Source organism: Saccopteryx leptura, chromosome 10, assembly GCF_036850995.1.
Source record: "Saccopteryx leptura isolate mSacLep1 chromosome 10, mSacLep1_pri_phased_curated, whole genome shotgun sequence".
Classification (NCBI taxonomy): Eukaryota; Metazoa; Chordata; class Mammalia; order Chiroptera; family Emballonuridae; genus Saccopteryx; species Saccopteryx leptura.
This window is the reverse complement of record NC_089512.1, coordinates 14,074,007-14,097,637: the sequence shown is the minus strand read 5'-3', so window position 1 is coordinate 14,097,637 and position 23,631 is coordinate 14,074,007. Positions and strand designations below refer to the sequence as shown.

The 23,631-nt window shown below is 49.3% G+C and overlaps 1 protein-coding gene and 1 long non-coding RNA gene across 4 annotated transcripts in view; one reads left to right on the top strand and one right to left on the bottom strand.

Moving 5' to 3' along the window:
* Positions 1–23,631, top strand: part of LOC136382571 (uncharacterized) — a 420,231-nt gene that overhangs the window by 99,193 nt on the left and 297,407 nt on the right. The gene's annotated exons all lie outside the window — the stretch shown is intronic.
* The window catches only part of SCN10A (sodium voltage-gated channel alpha subunit 10), a 97,283-nt gene that overhangs the window by 15,779 nt on the left and 57,873 nt on the right, over positions 1–23,631 (bottom strand). For 2 of the 3 annotated variants that reach the window (XM_066352121.1, XM_066352123.1), the window contains 7 exons: positions 16,011–16,370; positions 13,402–13,890; positions 11,921–12,064; positions 10,243–10,366; positions 9,053–9,207; positions 5,592–5,765; positions 1,205–1,327 (listed from right to left, as the gene is read on the bottom strand). In XM_066352121.1, coding sequence (XP_066208218.1) covers positions 1,205–1,327; positions 5,592–5,765; positions 9,053–9,207; positions 10,243–10,366; positions 11,921–12,064; positions 13,402–13,890; positions 16,011–16,370 — 1,569 coding nt within the window. The remainder of the gene's footprint in view (positions 1–1,204; positions 1,328–5,591; positions 5,766–9,052; positions 9,208–10,242; positions 10,367–11,920; positions 12,065–13,401; positions 13,891–16,010; positions 16,371–23,631) is intronic. The other variant, XM_066352122.1, reaches the window with a different exon arrangement.

The window sequence follows — 23,631 nt, the reverse complement described above, 5'->3', positions numbered from 1 at the left end:
CCGGGCAGCTGAGGGTGGCTGCACACTTTCTCTGGACTTCAGCGCAGCACTCAGTGTCTTCCCCCACGACTGAGGAGAGTTCACAGGTGCACAGGTGCTCATTTAGGGGTGTGAGTGTGTGTGTGTGTGAGTGTGTGTGTGTGTGTGTGTGTGTGGCAAGCACGTACAGACTTGTAGAAACTTGCTTCATTTTCCTTAAATACAGCACATGACAATAGTGTATAGGATGCTTTGGTTAAGAATCAACAACAACCCAAATCCATTTCCACACACTTGCCTATGTGTCAATCAGCCACCGGGACATAAAGTAAAATAAATATCCAACCATTTCAGTCATAAGCCCCTAGTGTTTGTAAAGGTACACGTTAATTGTAAAAGTCCACTTTTGTTTTTTGAAGATCTGATGTCTTCTTTAAGTCAGTCAAAGGTGGCAGAAGAAAGCAAACCCTCACTTTCTGTCCCAGGAGACTTTTGTAACAATAAGGAAGGGGAGAGGGGAATTAGCAGTCCCTTGTCCCCCCCTCAGGCAAAGCCCAGGCTTGTGAGCATTCCACACGGAGGAGGACAGGGAGGCCTGGGTGGCAGCTGGTAGAGCCAGGGAAGGAAAGGGTGGGCAAAGGGGGGAACCCCTAAGACCCATGACTGCGTCAGGTGGGAGGGAAGGCGTGTCCCAGTGGGCGGTGGCTGCGGTGCTGCTGATGTCACAACATTTAAATGGAGTGTCAGAGGAAAGGCTCATTGTCATGGAAAGATGAAGAGCTAGGGACATTCTGGAGATTTTGGCAATGGGAGGTTGGGGTAAGGGATGCTTGTGGAGCCATGAAGCAGGATCCCCGAGAGCAGGAGGGAAGTGTGAGTCCTGGCAGATGTGATGTTTGGGGTGAGAAGGGGAGAGAGGGTCACAAAGGGGCCTGAAGGGGAAACAGGAGAGTCAGGACAGGGCAGCACCACCCGCTTCCGAGCAGAAGTGAGGAAGGACCCAGTGCTGAGCTGGGGGGCGGGGGGGGGGGGGGGGGGCGGGGCCCGGATCCCAGGGTCAGCGGGGGCGGGGCCCGGATCCCAGGGTCAGCGGGGGGGGCGGGGCCTGGAGCCCAGGGTCAGCGGGGGGGCGGGGCCCGGAGCCCAGGGTCAGCGGTAGGGAGGGTGTGAAGGGGGGAGGGGTAGCAGGTGTTGCAGACCAGAGCAGTTTGGAGATAGGTCTTACCCGCATGCCTTCGAATCGAGACAGAGCCCGCAGTGGCCGCAGGGCACGGAGGGTCCGAAGGGCTTTGATGGATGATATTTCAGAATAGTCCATGAGCTTCGCTGTCAGGCTGATCAGTGAGATCTGGGCACAGGCGGAGAGCAACATCATCACTCCAGGTTCTCAGAGGGCCAGCCCTGGTGGAAGGAGTCAGGAAATCCCTCCCACCCCCTACTCTGTCTAAGCCAACGTCCTGGCCGCCACCTTATTCTGGATTCCAATGAGAGCTCTAGAGAGAATCCAAGTAGCCCACATTGCCAGCCCCTGGTACGTAGGTGGCCAAGCTCCCAGTGTACTAACCTCCGCCTCCCCATTCCCTTCTAGGGGCATCAGGTGGGCTCCAACATCCTGGAAACTCTGACTGACTTTCAGAGATTTGGAGAGATGATGTCCCTTCATGAGGGTTGTGTGAACGTTTATTTGGAGAAATATAAAATTAGTCTCAATTGTGTTTGCCCAGAAAGACAAGGTAGAAAGGGTCCTGTTCTGGGCAGGATCTAGCTCTCTCTCGGCCCCAGATATATATATATATATTTGACCTTGGGTCAGTGCCTTGTTAGTCTAGGTTTTACTCTTACCCTGTGTAAAGAGAGAGAGACAGGCTAAGAGAATCGCAAGGCCCTACAAGTCTGTTCTTCAGTCAGAGTGACTGACATGGGTCCGTGAGACCCAGCGTTGTTAGTTGGGACAGAATGGCAGAGTCCTGAGTCCCTGATGGTCTGTTAGCTTTTCCAAGGCTTGCAAAGGAGACACACTGACATGGAAAAGTGGTCACAACTTCCAGGAACTCTGAAGGTGCTGGGGGAGAGGCCCTGTGCACAGGCTTGGGCTTGCTGGGTACTGTGAACCGATCCTTGGGGAGGGAGCCCAAGCGTACCAGGACTGGTGGGCGGAACTCAGGCTTAGCCTATCCCGCAGCGAGCTGGGGATGCGTACTGGAACTTCAGAAGGGGCAGGGTTTATCCTCGGGTGCTAGAGCCTCAAAGGATGCCTGTTCTCGGAGTGGGTGGCACGTTCCGCCAGGATAAAGCACTGGAATAAAAGGGACCCCCTTGCTTCGTCCATGCAAGGCACCAGACACCAGCAGGTGGCACCCAACCGCACGGCTGACAGAGGGCAGAGAGGTTTGGGGCCAGCCCCACGCTGGACCCTAGGAAGATTGACTCCTGTGCACACCCTGCAGCTGGGGCAACCAGGGGCTGGGGCCTCTCCATCATAGCCCGTCCACCGCAGGTCCAGCTCTATTCCCCCCACTCAGGCCATCAGCTTCCCGACTGGCCTCTAGGCTCCAGTCTTGCACCCGTTCCATCCTTTCTCTACTGCAAATCTGATTATGGTCATGTCTCTCTCTTACTTCCAGCCTTCACTGGGGCTTAGGATAAGCGACGTACTCCTTAGCCTGGATGACACAGCCACAGACAACTTTTCTAGTCACATTTTGCCCACATATTCTACCCAAATCAAATTGTTCCCTAAACGCACCTGTCTGTGCATTTACTCAGGGTCATCTTTTAACTAAGACTGCCCCCCTGGTTCTCTCTGCACCTCATTGGTGTTGAGCATTTTACGCCATCTGCCTAATGCCACCTCTTAAATGAAGCCTTCCTAACCACTCCGCCTTCCCCGGGCAGAAGCAGGCTCATGTCCCTGTGTCCCTAAGATACTAATTATTTCCAGCAGTGCTCACCATGTATCCCCTTATAATATGTTTATTTCTCCCTGTGTGCCTTATCTGCTGAAACATTGAAGTGTCAACTCCCGGAGATAGAAGGTTTCAATTTATTGGCTTTTATCTCTCCCAGAGTACTTCATAAGTCAATCTTATATTCAGTAGTTATAAATAAATGTTGGATGAACTGAAAAAAGAGAAAAAAGAAAGAAGCATATTGGGATGGATGGGAGGGAGGAAAGAAAGAAAGAAGAACAGCTAGATGGGAAGTTGAGGATGGTTGTACAGAAAAACGGATCAAAGGATACAAAAGTGAATAGGATAGATAGTTAAAAGGAAGGATAGAAGAAAAAAGCAAAGAAGAAAAAATACAGAGTAGGAGATGGATAGGATGAATAGATGTAGGAAGGATGATGGCTAGGTAAAATGGCTGATGGATGAATGGAAAGGTGGAAAGGTGGATAAAATAGGTGAATAAAAGATTAGAGAATGGGTGAAAGGTTGACTGGAGGGATAAATGGGTGGATAGATGGATAAATGGGTGGATGGATGACTAGATGGATAGATGGATGAGTGGATGGCTAGATAGAGAAATAAAGGATAAATAGATAAGTAGAAGAAAGGAAGAATAGATGGATTGGTTAAAGGAAGACTAGAAGGAAGATTAGAGAGAGAATAATGGATTGATAAAAGGAGGCTTGGATGGGAGGTCCATGAATAACTAAAAAGAAAGTTAGATGATTCAATAGTTAGATAGGAGCATGAATCAAAAGATAGGAAGACGGAAGGGCTAAGGACCAGTGGATAGATGGATGGGAGGAAGGTTTGGATGAATGGATGGGCAGAAGGGAAGAAGAAAGGAATTTTGAGAATGGATGATGTGAGAAACAAACTCATGGAGAGGATAAATGTAAGAAGTTAAGATGAGTGGATGTTGGAAGGAAGCAAAAGGAAGGATGAATGGTTGGATAGATGGAAGGAGGGGTGTATGGAAGAAAGGATGGATGGTCAGATGATGACATTAAAGTGATCAAGACCGAAGCTAGCGAGATCTGCATAGGTTGCAGTGACTGTACCACTAACAGGGGTGGGCGGCCAGAATAAGACATTTTCCATTCATCTATGAATAATTACTTCATAGGCACAGAATTATCTCCTGTGACTCAGATTTCAGGCCTTAGAGCTAATTGCTATTGTACAGTGCTAGCCTAACGTTGCTAGCGCACTGGTATCAGGAAGAAAGAGAACTGAGTGCCCGGACCTGCTGCGGAGGACCTGCCAACACAGGAGGTGGACGGAATGTTCTTTACTGGACCCCATCCAGCTCCAGGAGGCAAGCACCAGATACGGACACATTCCCTGACACCTCTGAGGTGCAGAACTCGGTGCTGGTGGCTGTTGAAGTGGGGGAGGCAGAGACAAACGCAACACGTGTCTTCCCCTGCCTGCAGAGACCCTCGGCTGAGCACCAGTGCACAAATAACACATGCAGACATCTTGCAAAGCCAAGAGGGCAAAGGCCTGGACAGAGATAGAGGGTTGTAATGGTTAAGATCACTCCTAGCTTTTGGGGGTTAGGAAGGCTCAGGTCTAATGTGTGGAAGGCATTTGGTAAAACCCCTAATAGGAGGGTTGGTGGCCACAGGTTAGTGTGAGTCTGACATATGAGCTTTAGCTTAGCACCTCCCTAAAGCAGAGGACCCTTTCTCCCTTTTAGTGCCACTGGGGAGCAGCCAGCAGTGTTAGCTCAGTGGTTTTCAATCCTGGCTGCACACTGGACATATCCAAGAGTTTTACAAACTACTGTCACCTGAACCCCCCTTCCTCAGCCCTGTACCCCAGGACCAGAGAGATCTGAATCTCTGGGAATAGTAGGGCTTGCTCGTTGTATTTTTAAAAGCTTCCCAGGGGATTCTGGAGTGCACCCACGGCTGAGGACGGAGTCAGCGGGTGGGCACGTCCTCTGTGCCGTGCTGTGCAGTCCCCAGGTCCCTAAGCCCAGAAGCCCAGAAGCCCTGTCAATGGATGCAAGGTCATGAGACCTTTGAGCGTCTCATGTTCCATTTTGTTTTATTTATTTATTTATTTATTTATTTAGGCAGAGACAGAGAGAGTCGGAGAGAGGGACAGATAGGGACAGACAGACAGGAAAGGAGAGAGATGAGAAACATCAATTCTTTGTTGCGGTTCCTTAGTTGTTCATTGATTGATTTCTCATATGTGCCTTGACTGCGGGCCTTCAGCAGACCGAGTGACCCCCCTTGCTTGAGCCAGGGACTTTGAGCTCAAGCTGATGAGCTTTGCTCAAACCGGATGAGCCCGCACTCGAGCTGGCGACCTCGGGGTCTCGAACCTGGGCCTTCCGCATCCCAGTCCGGTGCTCTATCCACTGCGCCACCACCTGATCAGGCCATTTTGTTTTAAATGTAAAATACATCTAAAGGACAATAAATGGTCTTTCTGGAGGGAGGCCTAAGAACTAAGAGCTCCTTAGAGGATCACTATTGCACCAAATCACGTCCTTCCTGGATCTTACCACCCACGTGTGTGCAGGGCTATTCTCAGACCCCTTGCTATGTGCTCAAGACTTCTCTTTGGCGTAGCCCCTGCGGGCCGGAGCTTTCTTGGGTAGCAGCAGCCCTCAGAGGTGAAGCCCCCAAGTCCCACTGAGCTACTCACGCTCACAATGAAGAAGTCTAGCCAGCACCAGGCGTTGGTGAAGTAGTTTTTGAGTCCATAGGCCACCCACTTGAGCAGCATCTCGAACACGAAGATAAATGTAAACACCCTGTCGGTGTACTCCAGCAAGGCCATCACTGTAGGCTTTTTGTCAAGGTAATGGTCTTCAAAGGCCTGGAAAGAAGGGGACAGAATGGCAGGCTGCCTGGACTCACGGCACTGGGGCCCAGTGACAGGAAGGACTCCGCCAGGCCTGCCCTCAGCCCCTGGGAGGGTTCTGGTCCTCAGCCTGCCTGTATTGTTTTGTTATCTCTGCTCTGGAGTAGGAGGGGGGTAGTGGAGGAGGCACTGTGATACACAAACCAGGCCTTCCTGAGCCAGCAGGGACATGTGGTCCTGCTCACACTTTGCAGCGATGCTGAATGCAAGTGACAAAGAAAACCTTCTGGAGCTGGATTTTGGAATTAAGCCAAAGGGATGCTGATTGTGACTCAGTTTGAAAATAAAAACATCAAAGGATGTTCACGGCTGTTCACAGAAATCAAAGTGAGAGCCACCAATGAACCTCTGAAAAAGAATGTTGTAGCTCACTGGTAATCAAGGAAATTTAAATAAAAAGAAGATGCCATTTTTGTTTTATCAGATTGGTGAAGATAAAAAAAAAAAGAAAATGAAAACAGAACACAGGGAATACTAGGGTTGGTGAGGCTTTGGGGAAGAGGCTGCCCACTCTCCTACCCGGCCGGTGGCGGGGGAAAGCCAGTGCAGTCTTTGGGAAGCCAGTTTGGTAACATGTTTTTAAGGTGTAGAAACCTAGCAATTCTACCTTTAAGAATTTATCCTAAGGTGGACCCCCACCCCCAGATCCTGTTTCAGGGGCCAGTGCGCCCCCCCCCACCTCCCACCTGCTGTGATGGTTGTCTGCTAACAGCTCCTGAATGTCCCCTTTTCCTCAGGCTGTCCCTGAATGTCCCCCTTTCCTCAGGCTGTCCCTGAATGTCCCCCATTCCTCAGGCTGTCCCTGAATGTCCCCCTTTCCTCAGGCTGTCCCTGAATGTCCCCTTTTCCTCAGGCTGTCCCTGAATGTCCCCCTTTCCTCAGGCTGTCCCTGAATGTCCCCCTTTCCTCAGGCTGTCCCTGGGTGGAAGGAGACTGCCACCCCCTCAGGTTACCTGCCCCCTCAGTCAGCGACTGACTGGGTTTGAAAGCCCTCGAGGTGGGACAGCTCTGTGGGGTCCTGTATGCTTCGGGGCTCCCGTGGGATCTGGCTGTGGCTGGGCTTCATCAAGCCCTGCGTCTTTTCCCTGCTCTGTTCAGTGTTCTCCCCTGCTTCTCTCACCGCCTCCCCCTCAGAGCGTGCCCTCCACAAACTGCACAAGGGTCCCTGCTTCCGGTCCTGCTTCTAACCAGGCCAAGACAGGAAACGTCTTCAAAGGCATAACTACAAAGGCTCTTCCATGCTTATTAGAAGTAATCATACGGATGACTTGGGTCTATTATGACACACTCCTAGAATAGACTCCACGGCCACCATCGCCCGAGATGGGAGGAGCATATTGATTGAGAAAAGTGATTGAGAAATGATCGAACACATCATCGTGGCTTCAGTTGTGTAATATGCATGCATTGCATGCGATGAGAAAGATGAGAAGCAAATGTACCAAATGTTTTCAAAGTGAGATCCTCTTTGAGTGATTGGAAAATGGGTGATATTTTTTTTCTTTGCATTTGCCCAGAATTTCCAACTTCGTTTTTTTTCTTTCTTTGCACTCTACTTTGTCAGATGAAAACTCATGTTATTATTTCAAAAGTACGCAAAGTAAAAGCATATAAGGAAGACTAAATTTGGTGCCAGCCGGCACGGTCCCTTGGAGGAAGGAGATGGGGAGGTGAGTGAAGAGCGACTGGGGCGGCCTCTGAGCTCCCTGCCCGGGGAGTGGGGCAGCTGGGGTGTGGGGGGGGGAGGGGAGTGAGAGAGGGAAGGAGCAAGGGAGAGTGGAGGAGAGGAACCAGGAGAGAAGGTCCATGGGAAAGACAGGAGCCGAAGAGGTAGTGACAGAAGCACCCATTCAAAGGGCAGTGTGGTCTTATTTTCACCAGGGAGGACAGGATGGAGGGAAGGGTCAGTGTGGAGAAAGCCCCACTCAGCCTCCTCTTGCCCTGCAATGTGAACCTCTGCACCCAGCCCAGGACTGAGACCAGACCGTCACCGCCGTGTGCCAATGGGCACCTTCGGACTCTGCCGCAACCTCTCCACCTTCCAAGATGGCGAGCAGCCGTGCTGAAGGAAGCCCTCGTCTCCATCGGCTCTGGGCCGCTTCCGGCCTCACTTTCCTCCCGCCTCTCAGATCACAGCCCTCCTGTCTGCCTTTGCTCCTCTTGGAGGTGGATGCCACCCCCTGAGCAGGTTGGGCAACCTTCCTGGGGAACCTGGCATTTAAGTGGGTGCCCAGACAGTCAGGAGATTGTTTTCAGGGGGTAAATGACACACGAGGAGCAGGACAAGTGAAAACACTTGGAGCTGTGAGCCAGAAAAGCATGGGGTGCTGGTCCTCCCTTTAACTAACTAGCGGGGACCCCATGCAGGTCCCTTCGTGTCTTTGGGCTGTGACTTCCTCATCCATAAAGTGCAGACAGCTCAGAAGGATGAGTCCCTCCTTGTGTTGACATCTACCTTGGTCCACTGGGAAGATTAGTTGAGATTGTATAGTGACATTAAAGCAATGGTACAGAGAGACGCATCCTTCCTTGTCCTGCCAAGCTGGGGATTCAGCCAGGGGCTTAGGAAGCATCTCTTAACTCAGAATCTCTTTTCCTGCAAGGCTCTGTTATTCAAAGTATGGACCAGCAGCCTCAGCCTCATGTGGGGGCTTGCTGGAAATGCAGCTTCTCCAGCCCCGCCCCAGATCTACTGAATCAGGAACTGCACTTAAACAAGCTCCTCAGATGATCAAATTTTGAGAAGTGCCGTTGCAACGATTTGCTGTGAGCTTTGATTGTGTAATAGTACTATTATAAATATTACCAAAAGCAGCTCGATGAGACAAGGATGTTCCTCTCTGTACCGGGCCTTCAGAGAAGGTCAGTGTGTTTGACGGGTCAGAAGGTAGCAAGTCAGGGGCTTTGGAATCAAATGAGAGCAAACTTAGGTTATGCTGCTGACAAGCTGGGTAGCCTTGGACGAGTCCTTTAAGTCCTTTAGTGTTCATTTCTGCATCTATAGAGTCGGATGCACACCAGCACTGCTTGCTATACTTGCAGCCAGGTTTAGCAGGCCATGGCATGGGTACCTCGATCACCTGCCATGCCCTGCTGCTGAGAGGAGCCCACGCGTGCTGGGCTGCAACTCTCCTTTCGGCTAGAGGTCGGGGACTGCATGGCAGGAGTCAAGGGAACCCACCGATGCAGCTCGTGGAGACCCCCTCCGGAGGCCCCGGGGCAGGGACGCCGCCTTCCCTTACCAGAGACCCGCTGCTGAGCAGGATCATGAAGATGATGAAGCTCTCGAACCAGCTGTGCTCCACGATGCGGTAGCAGGTCTTGCGCACCTCCCAGCCCACGGTCCACGGGAACTTGGCGCTGTCCACTCTGCAGCAAGGACAGTGGCGAAGGCAGCCTGTGGGGAGGGGTGACTGAGGGTGAGTGATGTCCCACTGGGGAAGGAGGCGCTCTTCTGCTCCAGCCCTGCGGGGAGATCACTCCGCTGGGAAACCCCCTCGCCATCCCTTGGGGAGAGAATTCCTTCCTGGAATACAGGGGAAGCGGGGTCCCTTCCGGGCAGCCTCTCCATCCTGCCCTCGGGTGTGCCTCTCTGACATCTGTCTTGCCCACTCCCATCTCCTCCCCAGCCTTCTTCCTTCTGACGGAGGACACCCGAGGTCCCTGTGCTTATGCCCACTGTCTCCGGAACCCTGACAAACCATGTGGCCTGGGCCCAGCGGTGGTGTCTGAGGGGCTATGCCCTGAGCCAGTGCTGAACTGAGGGGCAACCACACGGCTGAGAGGGGGCTTGGGTTCGGTCCAGTCCGGCCCAGTCCAGCCCAGCCCAGCCCAGCCCAGCCTAGGGTCATGTGAAACTAGAAACTGCACGTGTTTCTTTTTCTTAATTTGAATGTTGTTGTTATCGAGGCCACCATTTCATAGTCCGTGTACTCGTTTACGGCACACGTACCTACTGAGAACACAACGTGCCTCATGGTTAGACGCTGAAGAAAAAGACAGGTGCACTGCGGTCTCTGCCTTCAAACGTTACTCAAGAGTCTGAAGGCCACCATGCATCGTGGCCCTCCTCTGGGTCCTTTACGCCCCCAATCAAGAGCGTTTATGGGAGTGACTCCCTTCCCCTTGGCAGCCTCAAGGGGGCTGATTTACAAAGGAGTGAGAGGTTTTCAGGGTGAGAAGGAGGGGGCAGCACCCGCCCCTTATGTCTGACGTGGCAGGAGACGCGGATCCCGCCCCCCGGCTGCTGCATGTGGTGGCATCCGTGTCTGACACCAGTCCCTCAAGCCTGTCAGTGAAGCAGCAAGGGCCCTGTCTCCTGCGGACCCCACGCCAGGCAGGCGCTGGAGGCGGTGGTGCCCTCGGGAGTGCTGAGCTGGGTCCTGGCCCCTAATGAAAGTCAGCGTGGGGAGGCGTGCGGCCGCCACTCTACCTGCCGTGAAGCAGTCCTCGGGTTCCTCCAGGTCTTCCGCCAGCTCGGGGATCTTCTTCAGCATCTCCTCAGGGTCCGGGCAGTCCACCGTGCTGCCTTCTGAGGAGCTCCTGTCGTCTGCTCCCTGCGGGGCACAGGGCACGGGGCCAGGGCAGGGGGCTCTCAGCACTGCTGGTGCAGGCCCCACTGGGCAGGAGCTCCACGCTGCAGGGAAGACCTCAGGCCGGACCCACCGTGGCGTCCCTCCCTCGCGTGTTTGGTGCCCCACCAGCCAGCGGAGGCCCAGAACGGTGATGCTCACCCTCAGCTATGCGAGGCTTTAAACCTCCAGGCCCCAGAGGGAGTGCTGGCGACGGCCGAGTCACCGTAATGACCCCCCGTAAAGACTGAGCATTCCCTAGGCTTGAACATTTAACCGCGGAGCAGCGCTGCTGGGGCCCTGCGGCCCTCCCGGCAGCTCCAGCCCTGTAATGTCTCTAGATGAATTCAATTAGGAGCTGAAGCTGCCCTCCTATTAGTACAGCTGATAGCTTGGCTAATGGACCCAAATGGCAGGGTGCGTCTGTCCCCATCTGTCACTGTCAGGCCCCTCCCTGCCTGGTCAGGGTCATGGACAAAACAGAAAAAACAAAACAAAAACAAAACAGAGCCAACGCCCAGCAGTTGGGTACGAAAAACACAGAGTGAGCTTAGAAGGCTCGGCAGGAAATATGACACCTGCGTGGAGAAGGTGGCAATCCCTGCCAGGCTGGAACCCAGTGGCTCGTGTGCACCCAGGGCCCCCAGATGGCATGCCAGCCCATCCTCTTGTCTCCCCCTGCTGTGATCAGCCCTGCCCAGGGGCACACAGCCAGTCACTGACATTCCTCAGGCTGAAGGGCTTGATAACTTTGGAGGTGAATGATGTCTTTCTTATCTTTGCCTCGCCCGCTGCCTGTCACAGGCTCAGCACTTAGTGGCCAGGTGTCAAGTTAAATTTTTGATTTTTAGTTACAGTGGCATTAAAGATGCTCAGGCTTTCCAGACACCTCTTTTTTTTTTTTTTTTCTATAGTTCGCTTTCTTCAAAGATTCGTAGCGAAACCACCAAGTTTATTTTTACCTCTTAGAAGACATTCCCAAGCCTGATTCTTCTTCCCGTTCGGTCTGCGGAAGGCTGTCAGTAGACCGTTCAGCACAGACGGCCTCTCCAGGGCCCCAGAAATGTTTTTGGCTCAAGAAATTGGTGTGGACAAAAGAGAGCGGGGGTGGGGAGTCACAGGGAAGACAGTCTCACCCACGAGCCACTCTGACGTCTATCGGGCAGGCTTCATCTAACTCCCTCTGTGCATGGTCTTTTGTTTCCTTTTTGTTGTGGCTGTCATTTTCTGGGCACTTATTCCATTTCAGAGAAGAGCTGAATGGTTGACAAGCAGCATCTCATTTAAGCTTCAAAAGAATCCTACCCAGGGTACCATGCGGTTTCACAGATGGAGACACAGAGGCTCAGAGAGGTTGAGAAACGGTCACCGCCCCCCCCCCCCCGCCCCCTCGTGTGTAGCCTCACTCTTCCTGCTGAAATCATACTGAGTAGCCCCCGGGGCTAGGAAGGACTGTGAAGACTCCCAGGATGTGACATGAGTCAGGAGTTTAAGTGCAGTCTGAACTAGCCCTCCTCTCTGGGAAGCTCACATACCTACCTCGGCAGGGGCCTGAACGGAGTCCTCGTCTTTGAACTGCTCACCCGGGCATGGAGCCAGGTTCTCGGACGACGTTCCGGAGCCTGGGCTCCTGGGTGCCAGGTGGTGGTCCTCAGACCTCCCAACTTGCTGCAGCAGCTCCTGCTAGTGAGAGAAGATCTCGACTGGGTGCCTGCGCCCGCTCTCAGTTGACCATTTCCAAATCAGAAGCGGTCTCGCATTTACCTCCTAGTCTGCCCGTCTAAGGACCTAATACATGTAACTAGAATCTATCCATCCACCCCCCCACATACCTGCGTGAAGTGAGTGTGAGGACGATATAGCCTGACAGATCTGTTTGGCTCTTGGCTTCCTTACTTACAAGCTGTGTGACCTTAGGCAAGTTATTTAACCTCTCTGATCTTCATCCCCGCCCCCCCCCCCCCCCCCCCGTCTGCAAAATTGAGCGGGCAGGTCTACTTCAGTTATTTTGATGACTCAGTACGGTCATGCTTATCAAACACTTGGAACAAAGCATTTGGCTCTATAGATGTTATCCATGACCATTATTAATTGTCCAAAGGTCAGAGTGGTAGTGAACTTAAGCCATGTGGAGTCCCCCAAGGACCCTAAAAAGTAACTAAAAATGTCTCTGAGTGGAGACAGCCGTCAAGGAGTTCATGTCCTTTACGCTGGGAATGGTGACGCCCTGCCCTCGGCAGACAAAGGCATGTAAAATATGGCAGCTGATAGCAGCTGCTGGAACACAAGGGAGGGGACAGCTGCAGGGGGAGAGGGCTGTGGGAGAGCCACAGACTCAAAGCACAGCTGTCTAAGGCCATTTCGTGGGATGGCCGGCAGCCCTGAGTGTCCCTGGGTCCCACCCGCCTTCCCATATTATGCCCCCAGTCATTGGGAAGAGGCCGATGAGGGTTGATACATCAGCTTCAAGGAGTAGGGAACCATCCAAAGAATTTAAAAAAATATATTACCAAAGAGGCTGAAATTCTTTGGGGCCAAAAGGAGCAAGTGTCATTTCCCTGTAACATCCCTTGACGGGGAAAGCTGGATAAGATGAGTCATGTAACGATCGGGACTCATTAGGCTTCCGGTGAAGATTAGAGGAGGCTCTTGGAGAGCCTCCTGCTCTTAGAGGAATCTCATTAGCATCTCATGCACAGAGCCTGGGTTTGGCGGTGTGAAAAAATAGCCCCAAGTACCTCAAAATAGCTTGGGGCTCAAGGCTGCCCCTGCTCCCTACTTGCCTGGGGACTCATGACCCTTCCTTCCCGATGCTTAAATGCCACCTCCTCCAGAAACCTGGCATGGCTTGCGCTTCCTTATGCCAAGGGCTCCTCCGGCTGGCTTGCCCGGGGCTCTCCAAGGCTGTGTCAGCCCTGATGTCGGGAAATCTCTGTATCACAGTTTCCTGTCTGCCCCTGTCGCGCCCTCCCTGAGGCCTATCCCTGCTTCCTGTGGGCATCCAATGGGAGAGCTCTCACCTGCATGTGGGGGATCACTTCCTGCTGGGAGCTCTGAGCATCCTTCTCCTCTTCCTCCTCTTGCCCCTCTTCCCCCTCCTCCTCCTCCTCCTCCTCCACCAAGTCATCCAGGTCAGATTCACCCTCGGCAATGGGCACAGAGACCCAGATGTTAGGGTTGCTGATGAAGTCACTGTGGTCCTCTCTGGGCTCTCCGGGAGCCGGGAGCCCTCCAGGGCTCCCCACGGCCTCATCGGCAGTAATGTGGTTCTCGGCTTTGGAGATGGAAAGTGGGATCTTCACCACCAGCTGGGGCTCTGCCTTGGTCCGGGGGAGGAGGAGGCAGGGCCGGCAGAAGAAGCTGCGAAGGGCCTTCCTGGCGCGATGGCCGAACACCTGGATCCGGGCCAGGGCCACCTGCAGGTTGTTCATCTCCCCGTCCTCCTCTGAGGGTGTGAGGTTGTCGGCGCTGAAGGAGTTCAGCAGCAGGGCGATAAACAGGTTGAGCACCTGAAAGAGGAGCGGAAGGGAAGATCACTCCGTCAATGCACCGAGCCCCTCCACGGCCCGCCAGGTGGGCAGCTCGATGGCAGGAGAGCCGCGCCTGGGCCTCTCCGTGCATTCCCAGGATGCTTTCCCTCTTGGGAGGATGCATCTTCTGAAAGCCACGGAGGGGAGCCTTGGGGATGTCCTAAGTCACTGACTGCCCCATGTGGATAAGGCTTGGAAGCGTGTTCTCCCCCTAGAGGAGGAGGATCACCCCTGCTGAGCAAAGGGGCATCAGGGACAACAGAGAGGAGCAGGCATGGGCCTGCCCTGGGACCACCTTCATTTGCCAAAGCCCCGGGTTCTAGTCCTCACACTGCAATCCTGGGCACACCTCCTCACTGCTTCCAACTTCACGCTCTTCCGCTCTAAGCAGGCAGTGGGACTGTCTACCTCTCCGGGTGGCTGTGAAGAGGAAGTGACATGAGGGATGGCAAAGTTTTCAGAGGGGCAAACCTCCAGCCGAGGGTTCAGGCCTGTGGCTCTGAGGGATGGTGAGCTGGGTCGGGAAGGCGGGAGATTCAGCCCGCACTCAGGAATGCGACGGAAGGCATCTCTGCCTCAGGAACCTGGACACAAAGACTCGGAAAAGTCTGGGTCTCTTTCTTTTCTTTCTTTCTTTCTTTCTTTCTTTCTTTCTTTCTTTCTTTCTTTCTTTCTTTCTTTCTTTCTTTCTTTCTTTCTTTCTCTTTCTTTCTTCTCTCTCTCTCTCTCTCTCTCTCTCTCTCTCTCCCCCCCCTTCCTCTCTCCTTCCTCCCTCCCTCCCTCCCTTCCTTCCTTCCTTCCTCTTCTTCTTCCTCTTCCTCTCTGTCTCTCTCTCTCTGTCTCTCTCTCTCTGTCTCTCTCTTACTTTCCTTTTTTTATTTTTTGGAGAAAGAAAGGAAGGGAGAGAGAGATGAGAAGCATCCACTCAAAGCTGAGTCACTTTAGTTGTTCATTGATTGCTTCTCATATCTGCCTTTACCAGGGGGCTCCAGCCGAGCTAGTGACCCCTTGCTCAAACCAATGACATTGAGCTTTAAGCCAGCAACCTTTGAGCTCAAGCCAGTGACCTTGGGATCATGCTGATGATCCTGTGCTCAAGCTGGTGAGCCTGCGGTCAAAGCTGGATGAGCCCGTACTCAAGTCAGTGACCTCGGGGACTGGGACCTGGGACCTCAGCGTCCCAGGTGGATGCTCTATTCACTGCGCCACCATTGGCCAGGCTCATCCCTTTTCTTGGTCTAGCTTTCTCTTGTCTGTAAAACTCTTACAGGAAAGGATCTGCGTGGGTTGACTTCCAGGGCAGTAAGAAAGGGGCTCCGGAAGTCCACATGTCCCTCCAGCCAGCCGGGGCTGGGAGACTGAGAGCGCCCAGAGCTAGTGTGGGCAGACAAGCTGAGGGCAGGGAGCCAGGCTGGGACAGAGAAGGGCTGCTGTGGCTGACCAGCAAGGAAGTCTGCAGAGAGGCTTCCCCAAACCTGGAAGTGGACTGTGTCATCGCCACGGTGGCGTGAGATGTTGCCCACCACCCGGCTTCCTTTATTCATCTTGTCCCATCGTGTCTGCTCCCTGCTCCTTGCTGGGACCTATGTAGCTTGGAGACATCAGCCTGCTTTTACTCCCCTGGAGAAAATCATTTTTTTGAAGCTCCCTGGAGCGGGGAAGGAAATTTTTCCTTTAACAACTAACAGCTATCATTTATTGAGTTCCTGCCATAGCCCAGATACTGCAGTAGACAATTTGCATATGTCATCTCCTGTAATTTAATTCTCCCACTAAGCCCATGAGCAAGCACTGTTTTCTTAATTTTAAGGCAATTAGAGCTTGGGGAGACCGTCTCTTGGGCTGGGTCAGCCATCTTTATTGGTGGTAGAGCTGGGATTCTAAGCCGGGTTGTTGCTTTTCTATTATATGTGCTCATTCCTACAAGTCAGGCTGCCTCCCCAAGGACAGTTCTTATCATGTGACTTAGAAATGACTTTGAAAAGTTTAAAGGCCTTTCAATCTGGGAGGCACAAGGTGGGCACATGAATGTGCCACGTCAAAGCTTGAACCTGGAAGCTCCCTCTGTTGCCCAGGAGACAGCGGAGCTCTGCACTCACCACCAGGTTCCCCAGCACCATCACTGTCAAGAAAAGGACGAGGCATATGGATTTCTCGCCAACTTCCATGCAGGCCCACATGTTTTCAATCCACTCCCCGCAGAGGATGCGGAAGATGATGAGGAAGGAGTGGAAAAAATCCTTCATGTGCCAGCGAGGCTCCTTTTCACCAGGCACCGAGATTTTGTACCCATTTCCCCGGTAGTTCTCCCCGAGGAGCTGCTTGCCAACCAGCGCGAAGATGAAGACAATGATGGCCAGGATGAGGGTCAGGTTCCCCAGCGCCCCCACCGAGTTCCCGATGATCTTGATGAGGTTGTTCAAGGTTGGCCAGGACTTGGCCAGCTTGAGAACCCGCAGCTGCGGAGAAACAGAGACGGTGTCAGGTCCTGGAGGCTGTTCTCCTCCTCCTCCCTTTTCCTCTTAAGTCTTGGCCAGAAATAAAAGGCCTGGGGAAAGCCCAAGACAGCTCATTCCATTAAGAGAAGGTGCTCCCAGAAAGTGCTCTTTGAGACCTTTCGTCCTATGTCTTCAGTTACTCAAACATATGATCAGTCCTCGATGGTCCCTACATATTCAATGTGCTTTGCTGACTGTGGCAAAGTCAGGGGTGTTGTGCTGGGTTGGTGGTTTTGCCGTAGCTACTCTGTGCTGTAGCCACTGGCCTCCTGATGTGGGCCTGTTCTATGGCGGTGGAGTAAGGTATGACGGAGCTGACAAATAAGTGAGAATGGTCCACTTTGACCTGAAGAGAGACTAGTCTTCTGCAGGTAGGGCATGGCCCATGGCATTTGAGAGGTATTGGCTAATGATCTCGTAGGGCAGTGGTCGGCAAACCACGGCTCGTGAGGCACATACGGCTCTTTGGCCCCTTGAGTGTGGCTCTTCCACAAAATACCATGTACAGGCGCTACCTCGATAAGGAATGTACCTACCTATATAGTTTAAGTTTTAAAAATTTGGCTCTCAAAAGAAATTTCAATCATTATACTCTGTTGACTAATGAGTTTGCTGACCACTGGCTTAGGGAATTTCTCATTTTGGGGCTATGGATGGCTGTTGCCCCCACCAGCTCTCAAATGGCAAGTATAGATGATTTCATGGACCCAGCATTATATGACCCGTATATGTTCATTTAATTGACCAACTGAACTGCCCACCATATTGACTGCCAACCATGTGTGTGTGTGGCACTGTGCCAGCCTGAGGTGTGCGTGGAGAGAGGATCCTGCCCTCATGGAACAAATGGTTTAGTTAACAAAGACAAGGCAAACACCCTGCAAGTCTTCAGTGTTCACCCAAATGTGCTAAGTCCCACAAGAGAGCAAAAGTGCCATGCATAAAGATGTATAAACACTTAAAGAGTACCTCTGTGTGGTTCTCTAATTTGTTAGGCAGGAATATCTGGGCTCAGCTGTCATGGGGTATTTGGGGAGCACCTCCCAAGAGCCAGGCTCTGGGTCGGGTGCTTGGATACAGTGCTAACAGAGCAGGGCAGTGGGTTTTGTCACCCGCACAGCAGTGCGTAAGTGCCAAGGGAAGAGATTTAATCCTCTCACACAGGAAGCTCCATAGTCACTTCTCCATGTGATGGGTGGGGGGGTGGTTGGGAGGTCATTGTTCACCTTCAACCTAGTCTGGAGGTTATTGTCCTCATACTGGAAGCAGAGCTTGGAACACCCAAGTCTGTGGACTGAACATCAAGGCATTTGTCAAACGCTCATAAAAACTGAGTGTTAGTAACTTGATGGAGCCATTCTGTGGAGGGCTTTGGGAGAATGCAAACTTTCTCTAGCAACATGATTGGTAAGTTTCTATTCTCGCGGCAAACCTCGGACAAGAGCAGAAGTCAGGCCCTGACACAAAGTGACAGCCACCCACCACCCCACAGAGTCTGTGGGTCCTAACTCGGGACAGGGAGGGGCACAGGGGCAGGCTCACTGGCCCCTGGGCAAAGAGGCCAGGCACTGACTCTTGCCTCAGTGGTACTTGGCTGATGGTTTCCACTGGTTCCTTAGTTAGTTTGGACAGGGGGAAGGGGAATGGAGAGTTTAGAAATTAATACAGTTGACTCTTAAACAACATGGGGGTTAGGGGCACAGGCCTCCCATGCAGTAAAAAAATCTATGCATAACTTTTGATTCCCCCAAAACTTAACTGTTAATAGTCTACTGTTGACCAGAAGCCTTACTGATAATATAAGCAGTTGATTACCATATTTTGCATGTTATATGTATTATATAATGTATTCTTACAATCCAGTCAGCTAGAGTAAAGAACATGTCACTACGAAAATCCTAAGAGAAAATACACGTACAGTATTTATCAAAAAAGAGCCTTCACATAGGTGGACCCAATGCAGTTCAAACCCACGTTGTTTCAAGGATCAATTGTATTTCCTTAGATAGCAATTTGTTGTCCAAAATCAAGCTTATACTAAACTGTAAGCAAGTTGTGATAATTCTCATTAGAGGACATGAATTGAGTCATTCTCTATTAATTCTTTTGTTGTGTTTATAAAGGGCAGGAAAACAGGATCCCTCCACTTGCTGTTTCATGGATGTCAGGGTTTGGGAGCCCCTGTTATTAGCTGCTGGGCTGTACTGCCCTTCCCCCCACAAACCACCTAGCTGGCTCCTGCATTCCCAGAATGAATGGCTCAGCAAAGCAGCCCCACCTGCATCTGTCCATATTCCCTGTAACCTCCACCTCCACCCCCATCCAGTTGCTCTCTGTAGCCTTTGCCCAGCTTAGCATTACAGCAAAAGAATTGTTTCATATTATCACGGAAAATTTATAAACTGTTGCTTTTAATAGCTGCTGAATATTCCTTTCTATTTAATTAACCATCTCTCTAGTTAATCTCATAATTAATATAGAATTTTCTGTTTAGGAGGGGAAGAACACTGCTTCATAGTCCAATCAATAGGGAATGGGATTAAGTCTTTAAGTGTTGAAGACCAATTAAACCTTTCAGTGAAATGAAGTGACTCTGAGCAACGATTATCCTAATGGTGTGGCCACCATTGAGTTGAGAGAGAAAGAAAGGTATGGAGACAAGAAAGCAAAGAAATAAAGCAGAGCTGAGAATGGTCAGAGAAAGCACTTTGGGCAGGTGGAACCCGGAGTAGTCTGAAGCTAAGTTTATTTATTTATTTATTTATTTATTTATTTATTTATATTTTAAATTATTATTCAATGAGAGGAGGGGTGGCAAAGAGACAGACTGCTGCATGCACCCCAACTAGTATCCACCCGGCAAGCCTGGGTGGATGCTCTGCCCATCTGGGGAGTTGCTCCGTTGCTCAGCAACTGAGCTCTTCTTAGTGCCTGAGGTGGAGGCTATGGAGCCATCCTCAGTGCCTGGGGCCAACTCGCTCCAATTGAGCCATGGCTGTGGGAGGAGAACAGAGAGAGAGAAAGAGAGAGGGAGAGAGAGAGAGAGAGAAAGAGAGAGAGAGAGAGAGAGAGAGAGAAGTGAGAAGGGGAGGGGTGGAGAAGCAGAAGAACACTTCTGTGTGCCCTGACCAGGAATCGAACCTGGGACATCCACATGCCGGGCTGATGCTCTACCACTGAGCCAAGTGGCCAAGGCGAAGCTAAGTTTTAAGGGATGTCTATTGCAAAAGAGACCTTGAGCCCTGACTGAAAGCCTTAAACTGTGTAAAACTAAAAAGGAGCCTTGGCCTCCCATTTTCCACAAGCTGAAGGCAAGCTCTGCAGGTTGTGAGGCCTGGCTTGCATCATACTACGTCACAAGTGAGAAATAAACCTTTATTGGGTTAAGATGCTGAGTTTGGGAACTGTTTGTACAATAGCTAGAATTATTTATTGTCAATTAAGTGACAGATTTTTAAAAACAAAATAAAATTAGAATACAACAGAATTATAAATTGGAAGGGGGTAACAGATGAAAATTTGTCTTGGGGGAAGGTAAAGATTTTAGCTAATTTTTACTTTGATTAGCTACTCATGCTAGAATTACTAAGGAAATCAATCAAAGAATAAAAATGGGGTATTTAATTTCTAAACCAATAAAGGGGGGAAAAGGAACAAGGGAAAACAAACAATCCAAAATAAATCAAGAAGGTGGTGATGGTGGGAACACGTGCATACTTGAGCACATAGAAAACCCCAAACACAATGATCGACTCCTATCTAGATCTGTCTGTATTCGCAGAGTAAGAGGACTCCGCGCTTTGGTTAAAAGACACGAATTGAACTATCAGAACTGAATAAGAATCTAAAATCTGGCTATGCTATTTACAAGAGACATATTAAAACTCCACGGATTCTCAAAGGCTGGAAGGAAAAGGATGGGTAAAGATATAAGAGGCAAATTCCAAACCGAAAGGAAACATTATTGAATTTACATCAGGCAAGGAGATTTGTAAGGCAAAAATGCATTTTGGGGGATAAAGAAAGTCAACTCGAAATGATGAAAGTTTCACTTTACTGGGAAAGATATAATATAGCAATTTAAAATATGTATGCATTTAATAACACAGCTCCAAGATGGAACTGTAGGGAGAAACAGACCTCCCGTAGCATAGTGGGAGATATTTTTATACACCACTCTCTCAGTAATTACTAGAACGAGCAGACAAAAATAAGCAGGGATATAGGATATTTGGACCATACAGTGACCTTTCTGTGCTCCGTGGGTTATGCAGTGTATTGACCCTTGCAACTGCAGAAAGTATTCTTTTCAAGTGCCTAAGGAATATTTTCAATATGCTAAGCCAAAAGGAAATTACCAATACATTCCAAATCATTAAAATTATACAGCCTGACCCGGTGGTGGCGCAGTGGATAGAGCGTCGAACTGGGATGCGGAAGGACCCAGGTTCGAGACCCCGAGGTCGCCAGCTTGAGCACGGGCTCATCTAGCTTGAGCAAAGAGCTCACCAGCTTGGACCCAAGGTCGCTGGCTCCAGCAGGGGGTTACTCGGTCTGCTGAAGGCCCACGGTCAAGGCACATGTGAGAAAGCAATCAATGAACAACTAAGAAGTCGCAACGCTCAACGAGAAACTGATGATTGATGCTTCTCATCTCTCTCCGTTCCTGTCTGTCTGTCCCTGTCTATCTCTGCCTCTGTAAAAAAAAATAATAATAAAAAAAAAAATATATATATATATATATTATACAGCATATGTTTTCAGACTCTGAGACAATTGAGCTGGAATTCAGTGGCACAAAGGTAACTAGACATACGGCATATGTTTTGAAATTGAGACCCATGCTGCTAATTAACTTTTGCGTCAAAGAATAAATCAAATTTAAAATTAGGAAATATTTAGAACCAAACAATAAGGAAAATTCTACACATGAAAGCAGTTCTTAGAAGGAAATTGAAGTCTTAAATGAATATATTGGGAGAAAAATAGGTTGAAAATTCCATCTTAAGAAGTTGGAAAAGAATAAAATACATTGAGCGGAGGATGTCATTAAGATAAGACACAGGGTTAATTGAAATAGAAAACATCAATGAAGTTAAGAGGATCAACAAGCTAAAAGTTAGTTCTTTGAAAAGACTAATTAAATTGATGATTTTTTGCAAGACTAATAAAAAAAAAAGATGAGAGAAAGCACAAATCACTATTTTTTAAAAGAAAGGAAAAGGTAACATAAGTATAGGTGTTATAGGCCCTTATAAGATAACAGCATAGCACACACAACTTTATGCCAAGCCACTTGAAAATTTAGATAAGAAGGAAAATTTTAGAAAAATATCACTTACCAAAAACTATTTGAGAAATAGAAAAGTTGACTAGTTCCACAGCTATTAAGAAAATTAAATCAGTAATGAAAAATCTTGACTTCTACGTGGCTTCATTAGTGAATTTTACCAAACCTATAAGGAGCAAATAATTCTAATCTTACCTAAAGTTTGAATATAGAAGAAGAATATTTTCCAACTCTTCTCGTGGATATTAGCATAACCTGCAATTAACATACCAAAACCTGGCAAAGGACAATGCAAGTAATGAAAATTATTGGCCAAATATTACTTTACTCATCAGTATGGATGCAAAAATGTTAAAAAAAAAAACAAACCCCACAAAACTCTTAGAAAACTGAATCTTTCAATGTATAAAAATTGTATCATGATGCCCTGGCCAGTTAGCTCAGTTGGTTAGAGAGTCATTCGAAGAGACCAAGGTTGTAGGTTTGATCCCTGGTCAGGGCACTCAAGAGAAGTGACCAATGAATGCATAACTAAGTGGAACAACAAATGAATGCTTCTCTTTCTCTCTCTCTGTCTCTCTCTCCCCCCCTAAAGTCAATCAATAAAAAACAAAAATTGTATCATGATCAAGATGCATTTATCCCAGGAATGCAAACTTAATTTCACATTAATATAACTGGCTACTCTAATAGATTAGAGGAGAAAAATCTGGTGATTATGTTAGTGTGTGCAATCAACTATCTGATAAACTTGAACATCCATCCATGATAACTATTTCTTTCTTTCTTTCTTCTTTTTTTTTGTGTGTGACAGGGACAAAGAGAGAGTCAAAGAGAGGGACAGATAGGGACAGGCAGGAAGGGAGAGAGATGAGAAGCATCAATTCTTCATTGTGGCACCTTAGCTGTTCATTGATTGCTTTCTCTTATGTGTCTTGATTGGGGGGTGGGGGGCTACAGCAGAGTGAGTGATCCCTTGCTCAAGCCAGTGACCTTGGGCTTCAAGCCAGCGACATTGGGCTCAAGCCAGCAACTTTGAGGCCATGTCTATGACCTCACGCCCAAGACAGAGACCCTGCACTCAAGCTGGTGAGCCCCCACTCAAGTCAGCAACCTTGGGGTTTCGAACATGCATCCTCCACATCCCAGTCCGATGTTCTATCCACTCTGCCACTGCTGGTCAGGCCATGATAACTATTTCTAACAACAACAGCAAAACTTCCTAAACTGATAATGATTTTTTAAAAATCTTTTAAAAACCTGTCACAAATATCAGACTTGGTGAAATAGTGAAAGCATTCTCTCTAAGATCTGGAAAACAGCAAGGTGACCTGGTAGAAGCATTGGTTCCAACTGCACTAGATGTCCTAATCAGCACAATAGTGTAATGACAAGAACTAATGGTATAACGATTAGAAAGAAGAGACAAAACTCATTATTTCCATGATATAATTGTGTTAAAAAATGTAAAAGATTATACAGATAAGTTGTTAGAGTTAATGAGAGATTTCTGGATACAAAAATATTAAATAGCAAAATGCTAGCAAGAAAAAAAAAACAGCATAGGAAATTTAAAAAGAGAGTTCATTTAGAATAGCATAATAAACTAGGAAATATCTGGGGAAAAATCTAACCAAAATATGGAGAAAAATCCCTTATGGAGAAAATTATAAAACTTGATGCAGAAATTTAAAAACTATTGAAGGTGAAAATAAATGGAGAGTATGCTATTGTCATAGATCAGAGGACTATATAATGTAAAGGTTACATTCCTTCCCAAACTGATCTATAGATTACTGTAAGTGTTATTTGCATGTGGGTCTATAAGTTGGCAAGGGCCATGATATTTTATTTTTTTACAGAGACAGAGAGAGTCAGAGAGAGGGATAGATAGGGACAGACAGACAGGAATGGAGAGAGATGAGAAGCATC